Here is a 23,454-nt window from a genome sequence, read left to right on the forward strand (position 1 = left end):
GACGACATATGCAGGCTGCACATGGTAAAAGGCTGCATACTCTAGGTTGGAGCTGTATATACAGGGGATTAGCCCATCCTTCTACAACTCGAGTCTGTCTTTGCTGATCCTTCCACCGGCAGTGGAAGACTTCCGCGTGGTAAAAATAATGCCTCACTTGGTGGCCATTGATCATCCCTGCCTAATTAGGCAGGACTGTAAATATATAAATACTGGACTAGTTCATTAGAACCCAGAACTCTCTTTATTAGACGCCGATCGTGCTAAACTATATACATAAGCATGAGATATCTCGGAAGGTCCTCCATAATCATCAGCGTCCCACTTTGACTCGCTCATTCGACCGATGGTAACAGTAACTTGAGTCTGTTTAGCGACCGGCCATTCCTGAGACAAGAGAATCAACACAACCGTCGTGTATGCGGTGGGGTTGTGGTGAAAATGCTCGTTTGACATAGCATTGCTGCGTTTGTTATGTGCTACATCACCGCTTATCATTCGTACTACTATTTTGGGAGAAATTGGACTTTGAAAGCCTCCAAATTGACCCAATATTGGAGTCAGGTAGTAATTAGCTACATAAACATAAAGTGTTCCATTTTCCTCATGCCCTGTTCATGCGACTGGCGACGCAAAGGCCAGTGGCTGGAAACATGATATATAGATTTGTGAGCTCGATGAGCCTAGCGGGCCGAGCCAGGAAGCGATAGGACAGGAAGCCAAAGTAGCGGTATTCGCAGAAAAAAATATAACAGTGAGCCAGAACCAGAGATAGTACATAGCAAGGCGGGTAAAGACATAAATACCCATTGAATGCTAGTAGTGGCATAGACCTCCAGCTAGTATCAATACCTACCTCTTTTGAAGTGCACTCATAGCTATTGTCTGATGTATACAGTAAACTCCCGTTTTCGGCACTCCCAGGTTAGGCACACATTTTTATTAGGCACCAAAATCTGTTGGATGGACCCACTTCTTAGAGTTTTCCCATATATAAGAGGCCAACCGGCACACCTTTTTGTCTGGCACACAAAATTCTCTTCAATTTTTGCTTAGTCATATAAACCGACCAATCAGAATGCAGGATTTTTCCCCTTCCAACCCTTCCACCCCTTCTTCGGTCGCTCTTTCAGCTAAACTGGCTATACCAAAACAACCCAACAAAGGCATATCCGATGCTCAGAAAAAAGCATTACGTATCTATGCATCGGAGACACGCCCTAAACCTACTCAGAGAGAATGCGCTGAGTGGTTTTCATCTCAATTTAATCGTCATATCAACCGTGCGACCGTCTCCAAGATTCTTTCATCCAAATACGAGTACCTTGATACTGGTTTAGCTGGTCAGAACAAACGCCCGTTAGCATCTCGGTGGCCTCTATTAGATGAGGCCCTATATATCTAGCAGCAGCGTCACGAGAATGCCGGTTTTCCTATAACAGGCCCATTGATTCAGAGCAAAGCCGTCGAATATTGGAAGAAAATACCCCAGTATAAAGATCTCGACCCGCCACTTTTCTCTGAAGGGTGGCTATCACGGTTCAAACAGCGCCATTCGATCCGATATCATACCTCCTATGGCGAATCTGCATCGGTTCCGGCTTCGATGTATTCCGACATGGAAGCTATTCGGGCTATCTGCGACCAATATCAGCCAAACGATGTCTATAATATGGATGAAACAGGTCTATTCTGGCGTCGAATGCCAAATAGGGGTCTATCGAGTAAGGGTAGTCCTGGTTATAAAAAAGACAAGACCAGGATTACTCTCGCAGTAACGACCAATGCTACTGGTTCAGATCGAATGCCTCTATAGTTAATAGGCACTGCGAAGATACCTCGTGCTCTACGAAAACTCAATATCCCAGCACTTGGATGTGTCTGGCGATGGAACAAGAACGCATAGATACGCGGTAATGTTATGCAAGAATGGTTCCGCTCGTTTTATAGGCATATTAGCACACAAAGACGAGTCGTGCTATTGCTCGATAACTTTAGCGCGCATCTCTCTGCGCTTAAACATGCGCCACCGCCGTCTAATATTAAAGTCGTTTTTTTGCCACCAAACGCGACCTCGGTTTACCAGCCATTAGACTAGGGTATCATCAGAAACCTTAAGCACCATTATCGGAAGAAATGGTTGACATGGATGGTTAATATGATAGACCGCGGCGTCGATCCTACGCAGAGAATGAGCCTCTATTACACACTACATTGGATCACCCAGGCTTGGAGACGTGACGTCCTAGATGAGACTATTCAGAAGTGCTTTATCAAGAGCACGCTTATTAGTCCTAGCACTAATGAGATGAATACGTCTCCGTCTGAGGACCTTCAACTAGGTGATTTATACGCAGAGGTGACCGACCGGCTTCCTGGTACAGAGGTTATGGCATTAGATGAATTTCTAGACCCTCCAGGAGAAAACATCGACGTGGAAGAGCCTGATTTATCTGATATTATCGTTCATTTTTCAGAAGAAAATACAGGTGGGGATAATGGGGTTCAGGATAGCGAGGACGACCAGGACGAATATATATTCGGACCACCGCTGGATATCCTCTCGCGTGTTGAAGCTATTGAATATATGCATAAAGCTCTTCAATTTGCCCAGCACCAAGAGGGAATTACTGAGAGAGATCTACGTGATATAGAGAGGATCGCTCATCTTTTTTCTCGATTCGAGATCAATGGGAGGAAGCAGAGAAGGGTGGATGACTACTTTAGACCAAAAACAGACTAGTTCTTACTAGATGAGGTTTAGCGCGATATTAGTGGCACACTTTCATTAGGCACATCGGAATTCTGTTGCACGGAGGCCCGTGCCGAAAACGGGAGTTTACTGTAATGTCCGTCAAGACAAACTTTGGCCCATTGGAAAAAGAGCCTGATCAGATTCTCTGGGTCTTCAACTGTTCCACAAAATTGTTCCGTGAGGTGAAATTCTTATCAGAATGCTCCAGACTGTGAAGTCTGGCTAACGTCTCAGCCCTTTCATACCGTTTATTATTCCTCAGTATCAAAATAAACTACTCTCTTCCCATTTAGTGGCCCAGAACCCTTCTCAGACATAGTCTATGCGTATAAGACTTGGTGGGTAACAATATCTGTAAAAGTTTCTTTCTGGCTCTCTACTTGTACATATGGTGTCTTTTATAGGGAACAGTAGTCAGATAGGCCTAGCTAATTAAGAGACCCCTCCTCTGTAAAGTTATCTTCATATAGTAGCATATCTACAATGCGTCAGTGGTAATACCAGACACACCAATAGCATGAAAGAAGTATCCCGGCGTTTGGGCAGGATGTTTCCTGCTACATGACACACATATGAGCCAGCCGGATCTTTGTCACTTAGTCACCTTGATTCTCTGCAATCTTTCTACCTTATATACCGCCTACGGTCAACGCCTTTGGCAAACATATAGTATACTCATGAAACTAAATCTCAAAACACATCACGTGATATATATTTGTCTCCAGGAGATGTTGACTCCGAATTGATATTCAATTCTCAGGCTACACTCATATCGTATCCTCTTTCGAGTTCATAAAACATCGTCCTTCGTCTTCCTTTCTCCATACCCGGCCAATTTTCCAGATACGATGGCGCACAAAGAACCTCCCATGACGGATGACCACCCATCCATGGCTACACCAGACTCGCCCGGCTTATTCCTTCAACGTGAAAGTAAGAAGCCATGCCTTGAACCGGATTTGAATGACCGACGAGAATTTTTGAGCCTTCCTGGAGAGATACGGAATCTTCTCTACGACTTCCTCTTTGCATCGACCAGGCTGTCCTCTGGCAGGCGATATGTTCACAAAGGAAAATGGAGACGGATCAAGTCAGCACCACATTCCCTCGCAATTCTCCGTACCTACCGCCAGATGTATGAGGATGCCAGAGGTCTATGGATGAGTCAAGTCACCTTCAGCTTTAAGCATCCGGATAGCATGCCTGAGAAACTCTTTTATCGACCACCGTCAGTGCTATCCCAAATCCGCCACATTCGCAGCCATCTCGCCTATCTGGATCTCGATGTTACCACTGAGGCTCACAAAAAGTGGAGCAAGCGCTTTCTATATGAAGTGGAAGAGTACGAGCTCCCTTCAGCATTCCAGCTGCTATCGGGCTTGCGTCTGAAAACAATTACTGTCTTGGGGTGTGAATTCGAGTTCTACGAGAACCTGGACAATATCTTTGAGTTCTTTATCGATGATAGCCATTGGAAGGAGCTTCGATTCATTACCCCCCGTGCAGGTTCCATGAGTCCCTTCGAGGTGCGCAGCGATATCCCCGACCGGAGTCTCAAAAGCGAGCGCGCACTCTCCGAATTTTGAACTCAAAATCGGCGAATGGTTGGAGTACTACAAGAGTGCAGTCTGACGGTCGAGATATATCACTCTTCAGCCGTGGAACCACATAAACGGGTCATCTTTGATCAACTGTCTGAGATGAGAGTGAATCTTCGCGGCCTCACTGATCCAGCGTCACGAGAGGGGCATGATATGGACAAAGTCATGGTTGTGGTGAAACGAAACAATCCGGATCAGTTGCAGAAACATGATAGACCTAACTTCCACAGAGTCACCATCCAGGATTTGAACAAGGACAGATCATGGGGTCGGTAAGGGTACCCCCACGTTACTTCTGGCCAAAAGACCACGCTGCGCAGGAGGAAATCGATACCTATAGGTGCATCGATGACATTACTTGGGCACCAAAGGACTTTGATAACCCATATCAAAGCGAATGGAGTAAGGAGCCTTGATTGTGACATCCTCTCCTGGGGTTGATATCGGACTTTCATAGGAAGGTCTTCTCTGCCTTTCCGGATTCATTGTAAGGGAAAGAGCTGGTCGACTAGAAATTCTGTGCATATATCCCGGTGGCATGATCCTCACAGTCTGACTCGCAGTCCGTCTCACAGCCTATAGCGTGGCGCCGCAGAGAAAGCAACCCCCGTGCATCCAGATGGTCCAGCCAGCTGGCGTACCAATCCAAAAATTCTGGAATCGAATCAAAGCGTGCCCTCCGGCCGTGGAGAATGCTAGGATTGACAACCTCGGCCTGAAAGACAACTACCCGCCACCCCCAGTCCCGGATGTTGGTAGCATCCTGGATGTCTTCATCCTTATGCTTGCCATCGTCCTCCTCGTCATCCGTCCACAGCCGGCAGTACACATACGCACTATACCAGGATGGGCATTCGTACAACTGGCTAAATCCAATACCGGTGATAAAGCCAGCTCTGACCTCCAGGTCCTCGTCGATATACGCCTCCAGACACCCTTTCGACAATTCATCTTCCAAATACCGCTGCAAGCCCTCTTCCTCGCGCTTCAGGAGGTCCGGATCCGCTAGCTTGTCGCGTCTCTGTCCTTCGCCAAGTCCGTCCAGTTCCTCTTCCTTAATCCCAATCGACCAAGCCGGTGTGAACGGCGGAATGGCCGACAGCCGGAAGTCAACGTCCACCACCTCCTGCGCATACTTTAGGAACAGGGCTAGCTCGTCGCATCGCGGGATAGCCATCGGCCTGTGGTCTTTGTGGGAATTGCACGCGATGTCAAGCTCCTCGTCATCCTCGGCAACGATCGCGTCCGCCTGCCGCTGGCACACACGCTGAACTGTATCGAGGTACATTTGCCGCCACTGTTCTGTGCGCAGCAGGGGCGGGACTACACCATCCGCCGGTTGATGAGGCGGCAAGGCATTGAGTACAGCAGGGATATCGAGGTCTTTGACTGACGTCTGCTGTGGGATCCGGGTCCAGTCGCGCCTCCCACACGTCTCGGAGTCTTCATCGTCCCATTCGATATCGTCCATCCATTTGTACTGGAGGAGATGGCGGCGCTTCTCCTCTTCAGTAGCTAGGCCTTTCTCTTCGATTTCATTGATGCGGTCCTGGAGAAACTTTTGGTTTGCGGCGGCCATTCTGCTACGGAAGCGCGTGATGGCAAGGCGCATGGTTTCGTTTGCATTTGTGTCTGTGTCTGTGTCCGCGGCCGAGGCCGAGGCTGAACCTGCCATTGGTGTTGTTGAGGACAGGTTCGTGTTCTTTGCATCTGTCATTATTGGTCGTTTTTTTTTCTGTTGGTATTTTAGTTGTCGTTTTCTTCTCCATTCTTTGTGAAGTGAAGAGAGTGAAAAAAATGAGAGTGAGACATTGGGAGACTCGGGCTACCTGCAGAACCAAGCGCTACCGCGTTTGGGTGCTCCAACTTGCAATGAAAACAGATTTCTAATTCCTCAATTATTTCCATCCAGCACCCACCATGAACATAAGTAATGAATAACGCAAAGAAGAAGAACGAGCAGTAGGCAACTCTACGACCAGAAAGAACCGCAAAGGGGTTTCGACATCGGCAATGTCTCGTACAACTACACAATAGACTATATGCATGAATTAACTAATATAATCTACAGATATCTAATTAGTTGAAATAACTAAGTAGGTCTATACCAAAGTTAGTATTTTAATTGGAATTTTAAAGATACTTTTGTGTAAAATATTAAATTTTAAGGGAGGCCGAAAGTTTCAAATCCGAGGCCCTAGAGAAGCGGACAGGCATTGTTACTCGGTTCGAATTTGAGAGGCCCCGTAAAAATATTCTCCGAATATACACTAGCGATTGATTGCTATGGCTAGTTGCTGCTGAGAAATTCTTCAATATTCAGGTATATTGCCTTGGAAGAATGGATGATAACCTTTCATGTACAGTATGCCTCAAACCCTAGGCAGCCTATGTATCTTCACGCAAAGAGTTAGATTTCGTGGACGTCATATTATGTCTAAATCCTTGCTTTGACCTTGAAGGAGGCTGAGAAAAAGATACGGTCTTTTGAGAACCTTCTTTGCCGGGCCCTTGAAGGTCTTCCTTGAAACTACATTCCCTGGACAGTAGGAATCAATAAATCTCACTTTCTTCGGAGTAATGTTACCTACAGGAAAGGAGTCTCTGTTATCTTACGCAATTGCTTACTTGTTTTGATGTTGTGTGGATTTACATTTCAGATTCGAGTTTCCGTTTAGAGCGTAAGAAAAACGACGATGGTTTGTTTTGTTAAGAGGTGAGGCTAACGAGTTACAGGCTACGTGGGTATTACCATAGCAGTTCTACGGGTCCAAAATACGTTAGAAGGGAGGGAAAGGTAGCCAGGGTCATAATGTTGTCAATGTGCTATGCTATGCTATCTTTATTAACAACTCCATAAAAGGCTTCCGTGCTGATAAGCCGGAAAGCAACAAACCCTAAAACAGTCATGCAGATGGTGTAAAAAAACAGGTGAAGGGGCAGAATATTTGACAGAAAAAGGTAAAACACCAACGCCGCGCCGATATGTAAGGAAATAGAAAAGGATTCGTTGACATCATTCGTGATTGGAGGCGATTAAATCAACTTTTGAGAGTATGTGCAAGTATGACATTTACTCATCATAGAGGTCCATGTCACCGCTGTCATCATCCATCTCGGCAAGTGCATCGTCCGAGTCGGCCATTTCGGAATCTTCGTCCTCGCTCTCACTGAGGCTGTGGTTGGGCAGAACGTTGATGCGGCCGTCAGTCATGACCACACGAGCATCCTCACCGTCCCGAATACTGCCACGCAGGATGAGCACGGCCAGGCGGTTGAGAACCTCGCGCTCAATGAGACGGCCCAGAGGCCGGGCACCGTATGCAGGGGAGTATCCAGCAGCACCGAGATAGTCCTTGACTTCTTCGGTGCAGCGGATGAGAACATTCCGACCGTTGTGCTCGAGACGCTTCTGCACCTCGGACAGACGGAGATCAACGATCTTGCGAATCTCCCGCTTGGTGAGACGGTTGAAGATGACCGTACTGGAGATACGGTTGAGGAACTCGGGCAGGAAGTAGTCGCGGAGGGCGCCCATGACTTGCTCACGGACATGAGGTTCGATGCGACCATCACGGTCAATGGAGCGGGTGAGGTACTCGGCACCGAGGTTAGAGGTCATGACGACGATGCAGTTCTTCGCATCGACGATGCGGCCTTGACCATCGGTGATGCGACCATCGTCCATTAGTTGCAGGAGGACGGTCAGGACTTCCTTGGCAGCCTTCTCGACCTCATCGAAAAGCAAGATAGAGAAGGGGCGGCGGCGCAGACTTTCGGTCAGCTGACCACCAGCGTCGTGGCCAACATATCCGGGAGGAGCACCAATCATTCGGCTGAGGGAGTGTCGCTCTTGGTACTCTGACATATCGAAGCGGATCATGGCCTTCGGGTCGTCGAAGAGGAATTCGGCAAGAGCCTTGGTGAGGAGTGTCTTACCGGTGCCGGAAGGACCACAGAAGAGGAAGCTGGGAGGCGAGTTGGGGTTGCTCAGACCCGAGCGCTGGAGTCGGATAGCGTTGGAGACGGAGGTAACCGCCTCCTTTTGTCCAACAACGACCTTGCCCAGGTACTTCTCCATGTTGAGCAGCTTATCCTTCTCAGTGGTCTTGAGGCGAGTAACGGGGATACCAGTCCATCGGGCAACGATCTCGTTGATCTGGTCAGGGCCAACTGCATCGGCAAGCAAGGCCTCACCAGCTTCACCTGAGTTGGCACGACGTTCAGCATCGGCCTTGGCGCGGTCGGCTTCGAGACGCTCGATGAGCGCCTTGGTCTCGGGGATGGCGTAGTATTCGAGATCGGCCGCAGTTACCGTGTCGCCAGAGCGCTCGGCCTCGTCACGCTTAACCTTGAGAGAGTCGAGCTTGATCTTGGCGTCTTGCACTTCCTTGCTGCGCTGCTTCTCGCTTTCGTACTTCTCGCGCATAGGGCGCAACTCCTCGGCAACGTTGGCGGCCTCCTGCTTGGCGGCTTCCAAACGGGCCTTGGAGGCTTCGTCCTGTTCACGTTCCAAGGCGTGAATCTCAATTTGCAGCTGTCGAGCCTTTCTCTCGAGGGTATCTAGAGCCTCAGGTTCGGACTCGCGAGTGACACGAACTGCTGCAGCCGCTTCATCAACCAGGTCGACGGCGGAGTCGGGAAGCCGGCGTGCAGTGAGGTAGCGAGCAGCCAAGGTTGCGGCAGCCACGATGGCGCCATCAAGAATGTTAACACCGTGGTGAACCTCGTACTTCTCCTTCAGTCCACGGAGAATCGAGATGGTCTCCGGGACGGAAGGCTCCTTGACCAGGACCTGCTGGAAACGTCGCTCGAAGGCCTGATCCTTCTCGATGTACTTGCGGTATTCGCTGAGGGTGGTGGCACCAATGCAGTGCAGTTGGCCTCGGGCCAACATGGGCTTGAGGAGGTTAGCAGCGTCCATGCCGCCCTCGCCGCTAGATCCCGCGCCCATGAGCAAGTGGATCTCGTCGACGAAGAGGACAATGGTGTCCTTGGAGTCTTCAATCTCCTTAAGAACGCCCTTCATGCGCTCTTCAAACTCTCCACGGTACTTGCTGCCGGCGACCAGAGAACCGACATCAAGAGAGAGCAGTCGGCATTGGGTCAAGTTGGCCGGGACATCGGCGTTGACAATCCGGCGGGCCAGACCCTCAACGATGGTAGTCTTACCCACACCGGGCTCACCGATGAGAACGGGGTTGTTCTTCGTCCGTCGACTCAGGATGCGAATCACACGGCGAATCTCTTCCTCACGTCCGATGACGGGGTCGATCTTGCCCTCGCGAGCCAAGGACGTCATGTCGATGGTGAATTTCTTCAGGTTCTCATTTTCGCTCTCGGAGTCGGCAGTCTTGGAGTCCACGCGCTTTGTGCCTCTGATCTGCTGAATAGCGGAGTCGATCAGTTTGAGGTTGGGGATGTTGGCATCTGCCAAGGCACGCTGAACCTGCGAGTCCTGGGACACCGCTTGAATTAGGTGGTCAATGGCCACGAAGCTGTCCTTTTGCGTCTTTGACAAGTCCGTTGCCGACCGAATGACCTTGGCGAGTTGTGGCGAAACGGAGACGGTCTCTGGTGGGGGGTCCTGGCTGGGTAGCCGGACCAGCAGCTTCATGAGTGACCGGTCGAGCAGTTGAGGGTCGCCATGAGCTCGCTCCACAACTTGACGGAAGAGCGGGGTCGAGGCGGCATCGTGTGAGGAGTGGCCAGCCGGTTGCTGCTGATCTTGGGATTCGTCCACGGAAGGGTTGAGGAGGGAGACTGCCAGGTGGATAGGCAAAATCTGGGAGTGGGCGTATTGTTCGGCCAGGGCGCTGGAATCCAGCAAGGCCTTGTTTGCCCGGTCTGTGAACTGAGCGCCGTTCATGTTGAACGGGAGACGTGTGTGCTATGATGTCAGGTGATATTGGATGGTCGGAAGGGAGTGAGCAGGATGAAAGTTGGGATTGTAGCGGTAAGATGTGATGTGTGATGTGAGAAATGACAATGACGACAATGCCAGTGATTCGAGCCGATAATATACTTGGGCTGGTAGGCTGCCCGAAGCTGCTCCGACCGTCATGACGTTATGAGTGGCTTCCACCGCCTTCCAGAAGCTGCCAGGGCCATCACCTGACATCCACGTCGTTCCACCGATATGACAGGTCACGTGATGACTATGCCAAGGTTGTTCAATATCTTACGATCAGATAATGAACAATGACGTTGATCACGGCGAGATGCGTTTTGATTCGCTGAGATACAAGAGCGACTGGCTGAATTCAGCTAATCGAATTAGTCTAGACCAGCTAGACCAGTGGTGATCATAGACCGACAACCATACCAAAGAATACTGGCTATGTAGGTCGGCCCCGAACTCTTAGATTTACAAGTGCAACCACTATCACCTCATACCTCGAAATACAAGAGATGATCCTTTAAGCCCTGGACATAGGATGATCTGCTAGACAGGGTCGGTAAAACATCAACAGTTTGTTTTGTCTCTACAATTTAACCATATCTATCCACCTCGCAATAGTTACATTAAACCCTAGCGTTTTCCCGGACTCCCAGACTCTAACTAGCTTTGATCTTCAATGCCAACAATTTTAAATTGGAGATTTGAACCATGCTGGCCAAGAGCTAACTACGACACCCGCAGCTGCACTGATGAGCAACGATAACTCCTAGTTAGAGATGTCGCTGACAACAATATCCTCGCTCAGCTTTTTGATTTCCCCAATACTCTCGGGGATCAGGGGTCTAGTATAAACTGCCAAGTCAGTCAAGATATTCAACACCGGGACATGATCGCCTTCCAAAGACTCACGGGGGATAATTGGTGGGAGGAAGGGATCTAGTAGCGATCCAAGACTCTTGACCAGTGTCCTCCTGGATAATTCTAGAGTATGGTAAATATATGATCGAGTCCTATCAAGGTCCTCAACTCACTGTCGTACTTTCCCATCAAACTCTTCATAGGCGTCGACGGTCTTGTAGGTAAAGTAGATTTCCTTTTTATGAAGCCGTAAGTATTTGCGTCTTTCAGAATAGAAAAATCTGACATACCTTCCGGTTATCCATTTCGAAGCTTCTTGTATGACGTAGAATAGCTATGGATGTTCACTTTGAATAGCAAGCTAGGCTTTCTCGTTCTCATCCCGGGTAAGGCGGTCGGAAGTAAGATGATACCCACACCCCGATATGGTTAGCACTGCATATTTTCTGGAACAATAATTCAGCTCCATAGTATTCTCGCGATGGATAGTATGTTCTGAGTTGCTAATATTGTGGGATAATGGGCCTGGTCTCTGCTTTTGTCTATCACACAAAGTATAGAACCCGATACTTCCCTGACAATGGGCGATGTTGATACCTCGACACCTGAATGCCTTGTTGCCTTGTTGCCTTGTTGCCTTACTACTTGTCACGACTGTTCTTCATGCCTTAGGCCATCAACAGCGATCATTGCCTCCTGGTCCAGACAGGAAGGTTTCCCCCACGTTGCTCAACTCTCCCAGACAAGACACGGTGCCAGTTTCACGAGGCTATTGGCGGAATCCTGAAGTGTGTAACTGTTCCTGCGGTGGAGCGCGCGGACCCTGGCACTCCGCCATACCAGTAGCGATCCAGGAAAATCCCGGATTGTGGCGAGATCTTGATTTGACTGACGGTGCCGCTGACGCCAGCCTAGGTAATGAGGCGTTCTCGACCTACCGTGTACTCACTACTAAGAACAGTACATAGAGTACGGCTTTCTCCTGCAGCCCCATAGTATGACAGCCACTCGACTTGCTTTACAAGAGAGTATCTTTTCCAGTCCTGGTACCTTGCCGGGCGGTTTGCTACAGTACTACTTTACAAATCACAGCTCTGCCCGGCCCAACCTTTACAATAGCCGATCTAATAATTACTGCGATAGGCCGTCCCGGGTCTTGACGTCAAGCGCGACCGGCCATGAAGCAAAAAGGAGATGATCAGACTTTCCTAGGATCAGACCTCGAGCAACCTGTCCGAGGCATGATAAGTACAGTTCCCCATACTTCGGCCGATTGCTTTACGGATTAACGAAACGAGGCTAGCAAAAAAGAAAAGCGTAAAACGAGCAGTCAAAACGGCTCAGAGAAAAACCGTTCTCCATCGGACCGTTGTCCATCTACAGCTGAGATGGAGAGACCGAGAGAGGGGGATCAAGCCCTTCATCTCCATCGGCCATGCGCAAATAAAAAGCCGTTCCTCGTCCACCCGCAGCAAAGCCCAGACATCGTGGAGTTGTCCGGTGGACACCAGTTAGGCTGTTCCGAGTCGGCGCAGTCCAGACACGAAGATCGATGGCTCCGTCTGTCCACAACGGAGCTCCTCATTGGCCCACACGTAGACTTTGGAACGTGTTGAAATTGTAACTATCTTTGGAGGGGCCGAGCATGGACGACGGCGCGGATATGGCGCAAGGACTCGCAGCGGAAAGTTCGTGTGGCGGGGCAGCGGAAGAGAGGGGCGAAGGCGTTGCGTTCGCTCCGATTGCCTCGTGCCCCTCTATTCTGGGATCTTGGGATTATTTGTGCAGGTAGGCCGTAGCTAGATGTAACTACTGCATGTGTGAAACTAGGCTAAGAACTAGATCAACCAAGCAAAATCTCTCGAAGATGGTAGCTACTACGGGTGTGTGGAAGCTACGAAAAATTATCGTCTCTAGCATTAAGCTACAAGATATACCGCTTGGACATTGGATGACAAGGTCGTAGATCCTAATCCGAACCCCCGCTTCAGAGGAGTGTAGGCGACAACAGACTGGAGTTTTGGAAACATACGAAGCATGGAGACGAGGCGTCCACGGATGGTAGGTACAGGGCCGTGGACCTTGACGAGCTTCCCCTTGGCACGTATTTTCGGAGAGCTGAGTTTCTTTTTTTTTCAATTCTCAGCATAGGATAGAGTATAGCATATACCAACGTGTGCTCAGCTGTACCATCTAGAGAAAGATCTTTCGCCCGAGGCTCCAGAAAAGAAGAAAAACCCGGTTTAGCCCCGAAGCCGCCTTGATTTTCACTGGGTCAAAAGGGTAAAAAATATGGAGTAAAAATGATCAGATCCAATAATGTCTCTAACGATTCGAAGTTTTCATTGGGGAGTCGGACTTTCCATTAGGGGGAGATTCACCTAATGAATAACGATCAAACGGGATTAAATAGCCTTCCCACCATCCAACGGACTAAAAGACTAAACGCATCTGTCATCAACACGCCTATAAAAAAGCATTTTGGCCCTGCATCCTGCCCTGGCCCTTCTCTGGTCTTCTTCTCACGCCATCGCGCCTTCTATTGAGATCATCTGCAAGCCCTCTTATTTGCTGGACGCTGCCCGGGATTCCTGTCTGTTCCCTCAGACTATCCCAATCCTAAATCCCAGCAGCAGATCAAATCACCGTCAAGGAAATAATAATCCCTATTCCCAAAGAGAAAATTTGGGCTTAGCCGCGCGAGCCTATCTCGGGATTTTTCGACAGAACCTGACTAAACGATCTGGATCGTGTTGCCTCGCATTTTGACGTGGTCCATTCGAGTCGAGCCGCTCACATTCCACGAGGTTATTGCCGTTTACCTTTTCTGGCTTTCCCTCCTGTCGTGTGCTCATAAACCTCTTCTTTTCTCGTCCTCTGATCAGCCTGCAAGCACCCGTCGAGGTTCTCTGCAGGGTCTAAATTCTTAATCTACCCTTTCTATCCCCTTCCCTACGAACCATCAGCATCGGATCGTCCGTGCATATCTACTTCTGCAAGAATGTCGACTAAGCCGATCTTTGTGGCTACGCATCCGCGTGCCTGTTCGACGGCGTTTGAGCGAGTAGGTTACCAAAGCTGAGCCAGATCGGCATAAGAGGCAAATATCAATCTCGAGAATCCAGACTAATCAGCTTTTCTACAGGTCTTTATGACTCAGCGAGCTACTATCCAGTGTGTCCACGAGCCGTTTGGCGATGCCTTCTACTACGGTCCAGAGCGTCTCTCCGACCGGTTTGAAGATGACGAACAGGCTCGTGTTGACAGCGGATTCAGCAAGTCGACATATCTCACCGTGTTGGAGAGACTAGAACGTGAAGCTTCAGAGGTCCGACCCTTCTTCCTGCGAAATCGTCCCTGATTTCTTTTTTTTCTTGCTTTCTTTTCTCCCCTCCAAATTCATGCTCCCAATGTCTCCGTAAGGATCGATATAAGGAGACCAACTGCCTACTATTCTCTCCATGAGATGGCTTACCCTGTCTATCACTCACCGTTTTTTCCCTCTTACGAATGTGTTCACAAAAGCACACGAGAAATTAAGACCGACGACCGGAGGGTCTCATGCCCTTTCTGTCATGTGTAACTTGCGTCTTTTTCTTGCCGAGGGAGATACTTACCGTGAATGCAGGGCAAGAGAGTCTTCATCAAGGATATCGACCACTATCTGCTTCCGCCAGCCGGAAAACCCGCCAGTGTGGCTCCTTCGCTGCGTCGTATCAAGCGCGGTGTCGGCACCACCAACGGTGATGACCATGCCCCGGCCAATGGGGTGAATGGTGCCGCAAATGGCACCACCCACGCCAACGGCTATGCTACCGCGCCGACCAACGGCGTTGCCAATGGCACGTCCAACGGTATCAACGGCACGGCGAGCAACGGCGTTACCCACAGGGTCACCAACGGCATCACCAATGGCATCCACGAGGCCAGCGGCCACGGCACCAACGGCGTCTCACATTGCCCATACCCGTACGACACACCCGCCGAGGCAGGCAACCCCACCGTCATGCCGCGCGAGATCCAGGAGCGATTCCACTTCGCCTTCCTCATCCGCGACCCGCATTTCAGTGTGCCCTCGTACTACCGGTGCACGATCCCACCCTTGGACGAGGTGACCGGGTTCCATAACTATGACCCCCGCGAGGCCGGGTATGACGAGCTGCGGCGACACTTTGACTACCTCGTTCGCGAGGGACTCGTAGGACCGCGGGTAGCGACCCGTCCGGACGTCAAGGCTGAGAATTGCGGAGCCAAGGAGACCATCCATGAGATCTGCGTCATTGATGCGGATGATATGCTGGATGCACCGGCGGCGACGATTGAGGCGTTCTGCAAGAGCGTTGATGTGCCGTATGATGCGTCGTTGTTGACGTGGGATACGCAGGAGGATTATGACTTTGCGTGCCATTGCTTTGAGAAGTGGCGTGGGTTCCATAACGATGCTATTGAGTCGAAGGCACTGGTTGCGAGAGCGCATGTAAGCATTCCTCGACCCCGGTGGTAGATGATAGAGTGATGGTGCATGATGTGGAGGGAGAAGATCGGATGGGATGAAATGAGATGACTTTGGATAACCTTGTGCTAACATGGTCTCATAGAAACGGGCCCACAAGACCGAGGAAGAGTTCGATGCCGAATGGACCAAGAAGTATGGTCCCGAAGCAGCAGCTCTCATCCGCAAGGCCGTCGACGAGAACATGGAGGACTACCTGTATCTGAAGCAGTTTGCCGTAAAGGTCTAACCGCCCAGAGGTAGACACAGCCATGGATCTGGCTTCGTTCAGATGGTCATATATAATGTGGAAGAATAGCAAGGGGGAGGGAAAGCGAGAAAGAAGTATGGAAAGAATCAGACCCAAGCCTGGGGGGAAAGAGGAAAGCGGGGGACCCATATATTCTTCTACCCCCCAAACTCCTTTCCCTGGCTAAACGACGATTACGACTATTCTTATTATTACTGCACCGTGCTATGTTCAACCCTGCATTCCCACTATGATTTTCACACACCCCCTATTTTTCCCGCTTTATGTTGGATTGTTACGCCCGCGATGAGAATTATTTAGTCTCGATCACGCCATCCCCGTGCTTTGCCCACCCATCATTCCTGTGAGACGGGATGATGATCTGGATTGGTGACTGGGGATTGGCTGGATATTGCTCATGATCTTGCATTTGTTGCTACAACTCGAGGTTCTGATCTTCACCGACTTCTTGTGTTGCCGTCTTTCGAGCCAGTTTGTCCGCTTTAAGGTTCCAATGCTGTGTTTGCGGAGAGATTGGATATGTGTATTGCTCTGGTGTCTTTTGTATGTTGGGAGAATGAATACGATACGTGTCTTTTGCTATATTCATTTAACTTTATGATCATCGTAGTCTGTCACAGCCTAGCGTTAAGGTTGCTAATGCGATAGATGGCTTGGTGGCGGCACGTCTATAGATACCTAGACGGATCTGGAAATCCACTGGCCTCATGTAGGTGGAGGTCATTCCCTAGGGAAAAATGTACTCTTGACGTATTCTGGATTTCCTAGCATCCATCTTGACTTCAATAATGACCCCCGATCTCCTTAATCCGGGGCCAGAACTTGGTTTGGTGTAGATGATCCCGCGAGGCATACTCAAATATAGAACTAGACCAAGCTATCCAGGGTCTTCCAGGTGCCTGGTACCCAATGCAGGCTAGCAATCGCACTAGGCAATTAGACTAATAAAAAGCAAAGTGTGCAAATAGTGTCTGACATCTCAAGTACGTATCTGGAACTAAAACGGCAGCATAAACCATATATATTTCACAGGCCCCCAAAAAGGCTTGCCCGATAATACAAGACACAACATCTCTAGCCGAGTCGCCATACAGACAGGACTCATTAGATGCCCTTCCTAACAAGCACTGGAATCTTCAACCAACAGAAGCACACCACCACTTGCCTCTGCCCCGCAAGTAATCTACGGTACATAGTTAGAACCCCCAATCTGTTCATTCAATGACCCGCCCCGAAAAAAGAGACAAAAGAGAAACAAGAATATAGCCCCAAATGGCAAGCCTCATGCAAAAAGATCAAAAGCTAGATAACCTGCACATAAACCCGATGCCAGCACAGGTAAGAAAGACCGTTTATACCGCGCTGTACCCGCCTCTCGACCCGGACCCTTGCAGGGTGTTGATCACGCTGCGGACCCAATCTTTGAAGAGGTAGGGGATGTCGCGGAGGGTATCACCATGCGGGAGGAGATCCCAGCCACGGGCGCCGTAGCGGTTGTAGTTGAGCCAGGAGCCGAAGATGAGGTAGGCGGCGACGCAGAGGAAAACACTAAGAAGAAAAAGTTGTGAGTGGAAGCTTCGAAAAGACGATGTGATATCGCAGGGGGTAGAAGGTGAGATCTTACATGATAATCATCCAAGTGAAGAAACCCCACGAATTCGAGTTATTCGGCTGCTTCCCGCGCTGGTAATTGTCGCAAGCATATCGCGTGCGCCAATCCAGCTTCAGCACATACGTATCATCCTCACTCAATTCGAAGCTCTTGAATTGCAGGCTGCCATCCCTGGACTTTTCATCCCGACGGCGCTTCTCCTCGTCCGCATCCGCGCTGTCTTCCTCCGTGATGAGCCCTTCCAGTCCAGACCGGTCCGGGTCACACGTAAAATCAATCACGGCGGCTGTATTCTTTTTCTTCCCCTCGTCATCGTCTCCTCTAAACTCGCCACCGGCGAGCTTGACTCGGACACCCTCGGTCTCGGGGTCGATCGTGGCTAGTCGCGTGAGCTCGGGCTCCATTGAGCCCCCGCCCATATGCTCGAGGCCGACGATCGGGAAGCCGAAGCGCTTGCTGCCGTTGCCGTCGGTTGGGTGTCGGTTTACGAAGCCGCAGACTAGAAAGTATAGGTAATTAGTTAACCAGGTCCCTGGTTGGACTTGACGTCCTAGCTTAGAAGAGAGGGAGCTTGAATCGAGACGCACTGCGCTTGGTCGGTCCGCATTTCCCATCATCTCCACGGTCCGAAGCCTTGCTGCCCAGGCTTTTGCAAATATTGAGAACGTAGGTCGTATTCGTCACCGCGGCCTCCGTCTCGTTCACGTGGTATAGCTCATGGACGCCGCCCAGGGGACTCAAGTCGTACTTGTACTTGTCGACGTTGAGCTGAGCGCAGTCGAAGCTCAGCGCCGAACTGAGACTGGGTAGCACCGCGGACAGCAGTAGCGTGATTCCACTTGATTGTAATCGCATCGCGGCGGATCTGGAATGTGTAGTCGGGGGAGGGGGGAGGAAGGATGTGTCGATGGGGGCCCGGTACTGGATCGAATTCCGGCGCGGGAGGGAGCTTGCAGGGTCGTATATGAGTGAGCAGGTGGATAAGAAAAAGTGTCGAGAGAAGAGTGGGATCGAAGTGCAGATGATGGGGATCCCACGCGGGTTGAGGTGCAAGCTCTGGTGGCGCGCACGAGGGTTGGTCTGGTGTTTGTCGAGGATGACGGATGATGGCCCTGCGGAGGTGTTTCGATTCTCCGACACGGCTCGTTACTGGCGGGAGCTGTAGGCAGCACAAGAAGGGACACGCCGCGAATCAGAGAGGAGATGAACCGAGAGAAGTGATATATCGGTTGGAAGGGACTTGGAAAGGGGTCCTGGAAGCTTCAAACCTCAGGACTTGTGTCTTTTCTGCCCGAATCCTTCTACGGGCTGGAAGAGGATGATGTCACCCGACCGCAAACATTCGCATTGTCGGGGACCAGACTGGTCTACACTGGGATACTACTGGTACTACTTTTGATAGTAGTGTTGTTCTAGCTAGGCAAATGTTATACTGTTTGACATAATTGATATACTCTGTGGCATTCAAGGTCCATAGTTGGCTCATTATACGTGGTCGCATGCGTAGGATAGCAATCATAGAGCTATTACCCAAAGACTCTATATTTAAAGAGAAAACCCCTGGTGAAAGAGACAATCTCCAGGTGTCTAGAGAGCACTCAATATTGAAATAGCCGCCCTCATAGCCATGTCCTACCAATTCTATCCCGAGTATCCTCATCCACCAAGGGCACACACCCGCGCACGGACCACCATCAAATCCAGCGGCAACAGATCTCCAAGTCCAAAACGAAACACATCAACTCCCCTCCTAATCTCACTCCCCATACATCAATTCCCTCCACAGTATCACCAACATGATCCAACCACGCATGGTAAGTCCTTCCCCGGCTGTATGCCCCAGACAGCCGGGGGTAGAACATCGCCATAACAAGCCTACCCATCCATCCCACCAAGCACTAGCTCCCCGCAACAACCCCCCACGGCAAAAAGAAAGCACGGCCAAAGCTAACACATAACCCGGACAGCTCTCGCGGGCTGACGAAGCTACCGCTGGTAGTGAGGACAACGAAGTTCGTCGCGAGGATCAGGAGAAGATTAACCGGTTTAGTCGGTTGCATCAGCGGGAGACCGTGCTGGAGGAGCAGTTGAAGGCGAAGCAGGTATGTTAGAAAATCGGGGAGAAACTAATATTTTCCCGTGTCTAACTGATATCCGACATGACATACCCATATCTAACAAATGATACAGAAAGATAAGGAAGATCTCGAAGAGGTCTCTACAGAACTCGAACTCGCGGATGAAGACGAGCTTGTCCCGTAAGTGAACTCCTTCACATATCCCCCTCCTTCGACAGCTTCTCATCAGGAGTGCTTCTTGCACTGTTCTCCTTCTTCTTCAATTCCATGCTAACATACCATCTAGCTACAAAATCGGAGACTCCTTCTTCCAACTCCCCCTCACAGACGCCCAGTCCATGCTCGAGGCCTCGACAGCCCAAATTGACGCTGACGTGTCCAAGCTGGAAGACTCGCTTGGTGAGCTGCGCGACGAGCTACAGCAGCTTAAGGTTGCGCTGTATGCGCGGTTCGGAAGGAGCATTAACCTGGAGACTTGATTCTTGAGTGTCAGGGTTTCCGGGTCTGGTTGGTTGGGTAATGACTATGATTTTTGTATACGATAAGATAGATGAATGAGAGTTTGGATGATGTGTTCTTTTCCCACTTTAGTATGTCACAGAAAAGCGTGGTGTCGGATGTAGGAGGATCGGGGAAGGGCACATTCGACTTTAGATATTCATCTTCAAAGGACATGTCCATCTTTAATCTGATCACGGCTCATAAATTTCATTCAAGGTAAACCAGATAAACCAAAGAGGGGGAGAAAAAACAAAGGTGAGGTATCTAAAGCAACCATCAAAGAAGAACAAAAACGCAAAGACAGGCTATCTGCCAGAAAAATCAAAGAAGAATCAGATGTCAACTGAATGGCATCTCGGGAATCGAAGAACGCTAGGGAAAAGGTAGTATGGGTAAAGTGCCCGTGAGAGGTATGTCAAAGAATGATTAGAACAAAGTGCAAAGCATCAACAAAACAACGCCCATTTCTCCAGTAGTGCTGTCCAGTCCGGTGTGGATGGGGGGAGGGAGAGCTGTACACCAATCCCAATCCATAATTTCTGCCTTTTGTTCTCCCCTCGGTCAACTTTCTCTCATCCAAAGAGGAAGATATTTACGAGTCCCCACCACATGCTCGTCCGGTCTCTCATCTCTCCTTTTTCTGTTCTGCATTTATATAACACTCCGGGGTATATCAGTTTAGGGAAACAGGGAAAATGCAATATGCATCTACCGGAACTTTGCACGGCAGCGGCCCATGACCTCGTTTTGGCAAACCAGCTCAGCGCTGAACTCGCTACCGTCTAGCGTGAGGTAGATGTCAAAGTACACCCGGTAGAAGATACCCTGGGGAGTGTCCATGCGCTCGAAGTCGGTTTCGAGGTTCTTGCGCGAGAGGTCGGAGGTGAGCGTGACAACTTCCTTGATGCCTGTAGAAAGGTGATTAGCAAGAGTAGTTGAAATAAACCAAGAAGTAACGTTGACTTACGAGGATCCTTGGTGTATTCGGGGCAGACATCCTCATCACAGGCGTACAGCACGTCCTCATACATGAGAGTAGCGCCAGGTGCCACTTGACGGAAGAAGCTGACCTTGACCGGCTCGCCGATCTTGACTCGCTCTCCCTTTTGTACAAAGATCTGGCGTGTGTACTTGCAACGGTCCCGGCCATCCAGACTGGGAACACGGTACTGCTCTGGGTGATATCCCTCCTTGAAAGGCTGAAGGGTGGCCATCAGGTAGTGGCGACGCGCAACACGGTGGGTGATCACTCGCTCGGTGATACCGGCGGTCACGGCACCCTTGACAATGGCAGCGACGGAGTCCATAGGACGAACCACCTTGGTCTGGTATTGGGGTGGGACGTGGAGCTTGATCTGTTGGAAGAGATATTCAGAGGCACCGAAGCCACCGACGACCAGCACGTTCTGAAAATGGAGTTAGCAAAGAAAAAAGACTGGAGAGGATAAGAAAAAGCCTTACCTGAAGCAAGCGGTTCTGTGCTTGGATAGCGATGATCTGGTTGCGAACCAGCTCAAGAATGCGGTTCACCACAGGCTCAAAGCACTGGAGAATCTCCTCGTTGGTGAAAGTCATGTACCCTTCCTCAATGCCCGCATCGGGGAAGTCTGCCTCAATACCAACGTCGACCGCCCATTTTTGACCATTGTTACGGAAGTCCGCTTTGATACGGTTCTCGAAATCCATAATACACTTGGCATAGACCTTGCCCGCAGTCCGAGATCCATCAGGGAGCTTCATCTTGCGAATCTTGGCCCGCAAAATGTTGCTAAAGTTTCGGTTCAGGGCAGTCGAACCGCAGGAGTCTCCAGATCCTGCAGTGCACTCTGCCACGCTGAATGGCTGTTCCTCTTCGACTTCATAGGCAATCAGATCGACGGTGCCACCACCACAATCCACAATCAGAATGGCGTCGCCAATCTTCAAGTTCAACAAACCCGTCTTCGCACAGAAGAGCGCAGCTGCCTCGGGCTCCGAGACCAATGTGAGACGGTTGTCATTCTCATCACGCAGGAAACCAGCCTGAATGGCAGCCGCACGAGTTGCTGCCTTGCCGGCATCATTCCAGATAGCGGGCACGGTCAGATAGTAGCGGATGTTGCGCTCCTCTCGCGTAAACACCTCGCCAAGAGTCTTCTGCAGCTGTGCGCGCATTGCCTGTCGCAACTTGAAAAGGTAGTCGGCAGCCACGTCAATTTCCGACTTGCCCGGCGGGAGTGGAGGCAAGTTGATGGGATCGATATAAGTGTTGCCCGATAGCATCAATTGCAGCTTGAACCATTCCACCTTTTGCACGCCAGGTTTCGGGTATCCAGTCGGCGCGAGCGCCTCGGCGATATCAGGGCCCCAGCCTACCACTTTCTGGTATTGATCATAGTAAAGGACGGTCGGAATCTAAGATAAAATAATAGATATGGTCAACAAAGGGCTGTCTTGCGACGGGGAAATCTCCCAACGAGTGCTCACTTTTTGTTTTGTATGCGTACCCGCGCCCGGCCATTCTGTGATGATATCCTCACGGGCTTCATTGTTGGTCGCAAATGCAAATGCGACACCGGAGAAAGTGGTACCAAAGTCGATACCAACAATGAGCTGTGCTTTGTTGCGATTGGCGCCCTCGATCTCAACGGCGGGGTTGCGATACTGGTTTTGATTCATCGACTGTTGCATCGGGTGGCCGAGAGATTGTTGTGGGGGTTGCATGCTATACCCCGGGGGTGGGTTCATGGGCTGCTGGTGACCAGCGTACTGCATCGTGGTGTTGGGGTTGAGCGGGGCGGGGTGCTGGGTGAGTTGACTGGGGACCATGGGACTTGTGGGTCGATTTGAGGGGAAGCTTGGAGGACGGCTTTGTTGGGGATGCTGATTCACAGATAGACTGGTCGTCGAGGAGCTACGCTGCGAGGGCGAGGTAGGTGAAGTGCCGTTGGAGGGGGTCACGACGAGGGGGTTGGGGGAGCCGGAAGGCGGGGGATTCTGGGGCTTTTTGTCGCGTCGGAAAGTGAACTTGCCAAGTCGGGAGCTCATGGAGGACATGTGTGTGGTGAGCGCCCACAGGCTGAGGAGGGGGGAAAAGAAAGGAGGAAGGGGGACGTGTCAGGGAAGAAAGAAGAGGAAGGGTGTGTGAGAGAGGGGGGGGGTTGCAGGTGTGGAGTGGAGGTGAGGCGAGGGAAGGACAAGGCTGAGTTGGAAATACGAGAAAATCAGTGTGGTGCCTGTCAGCAAAGAAAATCAAGACCCAAGAAAAATTAAACAAAAAGAGGCGCAGGAGGAGTCCACCGCAATGACAGTGATGGTAGATCTTGGATTGTGAAAGGAGAAGAGATCATCCCATAGTAGTTTGGTCTAAAGAGTACTCCGTATAGATAGTATACTATAGTGGAG

The 23,454-nt window shown here is 50.3% G+C and overlaps 8 protein-coding genes across 8 annotated transcripts; 3 read left to right on the forward strand and 5 right to left on the reverse strand.

Annotated features, from left to right (window-relative positions):
* Positions 1–3,603: 3,603 nt before the first annotated feature.
* Positions 3,604–4,341, forward strand: N7496_011594 (uncharacterized protein; the record flags this gene model as incomplete). The annotated part of the gene is made up of 1 exon (XM_056704507.1): positions 3,604–4,341. The coding sequence occupies one exon, from the start codon at positions 3,604–3,606 to the stop codon at positions 4,339–4,341; it is 738 nt and encodes a 245-aa protein (XP_056550467.1).
* Positions 4,342–4,864: 523 nt separating this feature from the next.
* N7496_011595 (uncharacterized protein) lies at positions 4,865–6,073 on the reverse strand (the record flags this gene model as incomplete). Its single annotated transcript, XM_056704508.1, has 1 exon — positions 4,865–6,073. One exon carries the CDS (start codon positions 6,071–6,073, stop codon positions 4,865–4,867), a length of 1,209 nt encoding a protein of 402 aa, XP_056550468.1.
* Positions 6,074–7,429: 1,356 nt separating this feature from the next.
* Positions 7,430–10,225, reverse strand: N7496_011596 (ATP-dependent Clp protease ATP-binding subunit; the record flags this gene model as incomplete). The annotated part of the gene is made up of 1 exon (XM_056704509.1): positions 7,430–10,225. The coding sequence occupies one exon, from the start codon at positions 10,223–10,225 to the stop codon at positions 7,430–7,432; it is 2,796 nt and encodes a 931-aa protein (XP_056550469.1).
* A 799-nt stretch (positions 10,226–11,024) lies between these two features.
* N7496_011597 (uncharacterized protein) lies at positions 11,025–11,421 on the reverse strand (the record flags this gene model as incomplete). Its single annotated transcript, XM_056704510.1, has 4 exons — positions 11,025–11,110; positions 11,168–11,229; positions 11,290–11,351; positions 11,407–11,421. The coding sequence occupies 4 exons, from the start codon at positions 11,419–11,421 to the stop codon at positions 11,025–11,027; spliced, it is 225 nt and encodes a 74-aa protein (XP_056550470.1).
* Positions 11,422–14,117: 2,696 nt separating this feature from the next.
* Positions 14,118–15,858, forward strand: N7496_011598 (uncharacterized protein; the record flags this gene model as incomplete). Its single annotated transcript, XM_056704511.1, has 4 exons — positions 14,118–14,180; positions 14,262–14,444; positions 14,745–15,593; positions 15,715–15,858. The coding sequence occupies 4 exons, from the start codon at positions 14,118–14,120 to the stop codon at positions 15,856–15,858; spliced, it is 1,239 nt and encodes a 412-aa protein (XP_056550471.1).
* A 1,373-nt stretch (positions 15,859–17,231) lies between these two features.
* N7496_011599 (autophagy-related protein 27) lies at positions 17,232–18,346 on the reverse strand (the record flags this gene model as incomplete). The annotated part of the gene is made up of 3 exons (XM_056704512.1): positions 17,232–17,427; positions 17,504–17,990; positions 18,079–18,346. The coding sequence occupies 3 exons, from the start codon at positions 18,344–18,346 to the stop codon at positions 17,232–17,234; spliced, it is 951 nt and encodes a 316-aa protein (XP_056550472.1).
* Positions 18,347–19,287: 941 nt separating this feature from the next.
* On the forward strand, positions 19,288–20,048 carry N7496_011600 (tubulin-binding prefolding complex subunit GIM3; the record flags this gene model as incomplete). Its single annotated transcript, XM_056704513.1, has 4 exons — positions 19,288–19,305; positions 19,459–19,593; positions 19,682–19,749; positions 19,856–20,048. 4 exons carry the CDS (start codon positions 19,288–19,290, stop codon positions 20,046–20,048), a joined length of 414 nt encoding a protein of 137 aa, XP_056550473.1.
* A 730-nt stretch (positions 20,049–20,778) lies between these two features.
* Positions 20,779–23,106, reverse strand: N7496_011601 (Hsp70 family protein; the record flags this gene model as incomplete). Its single annotated transcript, XM_056704514.1, has 4 exons — positions 20,779–20,978; positions 21,038–21,476; positions 21,532–22,464; positions 22,537–23,106. 4 exons carry the CDS (start codon positions 23,104–23,106, stop codon positions 20,779–20,781), a joined length of 2,142 nt encoding a protein of 713 aa, XP_056550474.1.
* Between the last annotated feature and the right edge of the window lie 348 nt (positions 23,107–23,454).

The sequence above is a fragment of the Penicillium cataractarum genome, assembly GCF_028827025.1.
Source record: "Penicillium cataractarum strain IBT 29864 chromosome Unknown utg000009l, whole genome shotgun sequence".
In the NCBI taxonomy this organism is placed as follows: domain Eukaryota; kingdom Fungi; phylum Ascomycota; class Eurotiomycetes; order Eurotiales; family Aspergillaceae; genus Penicillium; species Penicillium cataractarum.